Source organism: Apium graveolens, chromosome 9 (genome assembly GCF_009905375.1).
Source record: "Apium graveolens cultivar Ventura chromosome 9, ASM990537v1, whole genome shotgun sequence".
Taxonomy (NCBI): domain Eukaryota; kingdom Viridiplantae; phylum Streptophyta; class Magnoliopsida; order Apiales; family Apiaceae; genus Apium; species Apium graveolens.
In genome coordinates, this window is record NC_133655.1 from 29,596,797 (window position 1) to 29,601,488 (window position 4,692).

Here is a 4,692-nt window from a genome sequence, read left to right on the forward strand (position 1 = left end):
TCTCTAAGACTATAACGTGTGGTATGTGTGTTTATTGTGGGGTCACAGTACAGAGTAGTTGATTAATTATTAAGATTGGGTGTTATTAAGAGAAACGGAACTCGTGACAACCCGGATCCCCGACCCCGGATTTGGGGGTGTTACATAAAGGGCATAATACCGACGAGTGCTATCACCTCAAAAGACTAATTGATTGTATGATCAAAGACGGTGAACTTAATCAGTTCGTCCAAGATCTGAGAGACAGACTGGGCCGAAGGAAAACCAAGAGAAAGAGATAGAAGCCGAAGAGCTGGAACGAAGGGATAGGATTAGGGGTGAAGTAAAAACTATATATGGGGGCAGCTTCCTAGATAAGGAATAACAAGGCAGCCAAGAAAAAGTACGCCGGAAGTTCGGTCAACATACTGTTCCACAAAACCTACTGCAAGATAAATTTAACTGGAGAACAGTTGGAGCCTTGCAATGAGGCTCCTCTTTACGCCATTGGGGGACACCCCATACAGTTTGAGGGAACAAGCACGCTCCCTGTCCTCCTTTGTAAGTTGCCATATACTGTTGAAAAGCCGGTGAAATTCTATGTGGTACGGATTGAGAGCCCATACAATGCCATTTCGGAAGACCCATCTTATCGACTTTTAAAGCGGTGAAATCTATACCTCATCTTAAACTCAAATTTCCAACCGAGAAATGGGTAGGAGAAATGAGAGGCGATCAAAAAACCGCCTGAATCATAATGCTGGAGGACCTGGAAAAGGATCAAGAATATGAAGGCCCGGACAAAACCGGGAAAAGAAAGAGGGCCGAAGCCGAGCATAGTAGAAGCCGTGAAACACTGAATATTGAGTTGGAAAAGTTTGGAGTGGATCTCTCAAGCCCGATCGCCAAACCCGTGGCGGAAATCGAAGAGGTAGAGTTGTATGCAGACCATTCAGGAAAAATGGTTCAGATAGGGAAAAACATGGGGGCAGATCAGAAGGAAAAGGTAATAGCTGTCATTCGGCAATACCATGATGTGTTCGCCTGGGGGCCGGAAGACATGCCCGGTTTGGATCCCAAGACGGCTAAGCACTGCTTGAATATACACCCTGAGGCCAAACCAGTGAAGCAGAAGAAGAGGACGTTCGCAGTCGAATGACAGAAGGTCATAAAAGCCGAAGTTGAAAAACTGTTGGAAGCCAAGTTCATTGAGGAAATTGAATACCCCGACTGGCTAGCCAATGTGGTGGTTGTCAAGAAATCAAATGGGAAGTGGAGGATGTGTGTGGATTATACGGACCTCAATAAAGCATGTCCGAAGGACCACTACCCCTTGCCTAGAATCGACCATCTGATAGACGCAACGACAGGATACCGGGTACTTAGTTTTTTAGATGCTTTTTATGGCTATCATCAAATTGCTATGAACGACAAGGATGTGTCCAAGACAGCGTTCATAACTCCAAAGGGGACTTATGCTTATATTAAAATTCCCTTCGAACTAAAGAACGCTGGAGCCACATTCCAACGAATGGTAAACAAGGTATTTAAAGAGCAGATCGGTCGGAACATGAAAGCATATATGGATGACATGATTATAAAATTGTTGTTCTAAGATCATGCCGAAGACTTTGAAGAGTGCTTCGAGACGCTCCAGAGAAATAACATGAGGATCAATTCGAACAAATGCACCTTCGGAGTCTCCAGTGGCAAGTTCCAGAGTTACATGGCCAGCGCCCGGGGGAGAGAGGCGAACCCTGAAAAAGATCAAAGCAGTCATTAATATAGAAGCCCCTAAATGTATCAGAGACATCCAGAACCTGACCTGTCGACTCGCCGTCCTTCGTCGTTTTATCTCCAGATCAGCCGAAAGGGCACTCCTTTTCTTCGCGGTGCTTAAGGGGTCAAAGAATTTTGAGTGGGGGCCCGAATGCCAGAGGGAATTCGAGGAAGTGAAATAATACCTTACCAAGGCACCACTCTTAATGAGGCCTGATCTGAAGGAAACTCTCCAGCTTTACCTGGATGTGTCTGACATAACCCTATGGGCGGTGCTTGTGAAAAACCATGAAATCAATCAACACCCTGTATTCTATATGTCCCATGTCCTCAAGGATGCAGAGACGAGATACCTCAATGCCGAAAAATTCACATATGGGTTGGTTATGGCCTCCCGAAAATTATAACATTACTTCCAAAGCCGAATGATTCAAGTTGTCACCAGTCAACCTCTGAAGAAGATTTTAATGAGGCCCGAAGCCTCGAGAAGAATAGTAGCCTAGTCCATCAAACTCGGGGAGTTTGATCTCGAGTATGTCCCTAGAATGGCGATCAAGGCCCAAGCTCTGGTTGACTTTGTGGTCGAATGCACATTCCCGGGGCCGCAAGATCTTATCCCAGAGGAACAGCTCATTCGGACTCCTGGGAAATGGAGACTCTTTATAGATGGGTCGGTAGCTGGGACAAAGTGTGGGTCCGGCTTAATACTTTCCAGCCCCGAAGGGTTCGAGATATGCCAGGCTATAAGATTCGACTTTCCTCTGATGAATAATGAAGCAGAGTACGAAGCACTCCTCGCAGGGATGGAGTTAGCCCGAAGTCTTGAGGCGAAGCACCTGTGGGCCTTTAGCGATTCTATGCTGGTTGTAAAGCACTTTTCTAGAGAATATGAGAAAAGAGACCCCCGTACAAAGGCTTACGCCACCAAGGTAAAAAACGATTCCCTGTCATTTGAAACTTTTGAGCTAAGTCAAATAGGCAGGGAGAACAATGAACGGGAAGACGCCCTTTCCAGGCTAGCTTCGGCTGAGATACAGAGCCTAACTGGTTCTATCTACCTTACCGAAGCCAAGACGCCTTCGGTCGAAAAGAGAGATTGTCTAAAAATACACCAGAGGAACGATTTGATGGCTCTCTGAGGTACTTTCTGGAGAAAGGTATTCTACCTCCGGACTCCGGACCGAAGGGAGGCGCTAAAGATAAAGTACAGAGCATCGAGCTACACTATCATTAATGGAAGAATGTATCGCCGATCAATCAGTTAGCCCCTCCTTAGATGCCTAAACACCGAAGAACAACATCAGGCTCTTGAGGCAGTACACGAAGGAATTTGTGGTGAGAATCTGGCTGGTCGGTCCCTCGCCTTCAAAATCCTTCTCCAGGGATTCTTCTGGTCAACCTTGAAGGCTGATGCCAGCGAGTATGCCAAGAAGTGTGTACAATGCCAGTTGTTCACCACTGTTCCGAGGCAACCCCCAGAAGAAATGACTTCCGTTCTAAGTCCCATTATGTTCACTGTGTGGTCCGTGGACATAGTTGGCGTTCTCCCAACTAGTACGAAGCAAGCAAGATACTGCATAATTGCTATCGACTACATGACCAAGTGGGTCGAAGCCCGACCATTATCGGCGATAATCGAAGAAGCAGCAAAGAAGTTCTTCCTAGAGCAGATTATCCTCCGATTCGGGATTCCGATGATTTGCATCTCTGATAATGGGACTCAGTTTATTGGAAACAAGTTTCGCAAGTTCCTGCACCACTTCGGAATCGAACAAAGATTTAGCTTAGTCGCCCATCCACAAGGGAATGGGGCAATCAAAGCAACAAACAAAGTGATCTTTCGAGGTATCAAGAAGAGGCTGGGCGAGGCTAAAGGAAGATGGTCAGAAGAACTCCCTTGGATCTTGTGGGCCTATCGAACGACCCCTAGGACTTCTACAGGAGAAACTCCTTTCAGAATGGCCTATGGGACCGAAGCCCTAGTTCCAGTCGAAGTGGGATTGGAATCATACCGAAATGAGGTCTACAACATGGAAACTAACAGCTTTGGATTAAGAGAGAACGTGGACTTATTGGAGGAAGAAGAGAAGCTGCCCACCAAAGGAACATGAAATACTTGCTACAAGTTGCCCAGCATTATGACTCCAATATTAAGAAGAGGTCGTTCGGAGTAGGGGACCTAGTCCTAAGGGAGCTGGCTGCTTATATGCCCACCAAACAAGGAAAGCTTCAGCCTAACTGGGAAGGGCCTTATAAGGTGATTGAAGTCGTTCGCCCAGGAACATACAAGCTTGAAACATTAACAGGCGAAGCAATTAAAAACACCTGGCACGCCAGTCGCCTTCGGATGTTTTATCAGTAAGAAATTTCCTTTTAAAGTCAATTTGTACTTTGAGTTCAATATATGAAAAGTGTAAGAAGTTTAATCATAAATGAAACTGCATTTTGTCAAATTTATCTTTATTAAATACCAAATGTTTGGCCGACGAAGTATTATCTAGGGGCGATCGAAAAGAAGATAAACACTTCGGCCAACACATTTGTTCTATTTACGAACGAAGAATGAATGGATAAGAATCTAGGGGCAATCCCACTAAAATCAAACATTCTTCGCTCCACCTCTATTATTTAATTTGCAATAGATCCACGGTCAGGATGAAGGAAAAGTCTTTAGGGGCGATCCTGAGATAAGACCTTCTCCTTTGCCCTTAAATTATTTTTTAAAAATAATAAAGAAGGAAGACGAATATTTGGTCTAGGGGCAATCCCAAAGAAGACCAGCCCTTCCTTCGCCAATAGAAGCTTTTAAAAGTCTTAACAACCCGAAGCCACCTTCGGCCTGTAACACTCGGGGCCATAAGAGGTAGTAAGGTATTAAAATCGCTAGGCGAATGAAAAAGCCGAAGATGTGATTAAGATTCATTTTATTACGAT

The 4,692-nt window shown here is 45.1% G+C and overlaps 1 protein-coding gene across 1 annotated transcript; it reads left to right on the top strand.

Moving 5' to 3' along the window:
• Positions 1–2,303: 2,303 nt before the first annotated feature.
• Positions 2,304–2,897, top strand: LOC141685175 (uncharacterized). Its single transcript, XM_074490293.1, has one exon. It carries the CDS (start codon positions 2,304–2,306, stop codon positions 2,895–2,897), a length of 594 nt encoding a protein of 197 aa, XP_074346394.1.
• Positions 2,898–4,692: the final 1,795 nt, after the last annotated feature.

Bases quoted from the DNA above. Each gene is read 5' to 3' on its own strand.
- LOC141685175 (XM_074490293.1), top strand. From the start codon at position 2,304: ATGGCGATCAAGGCCCAAGCTCTGGTTGACTTTGTGGTCGAATGCACA.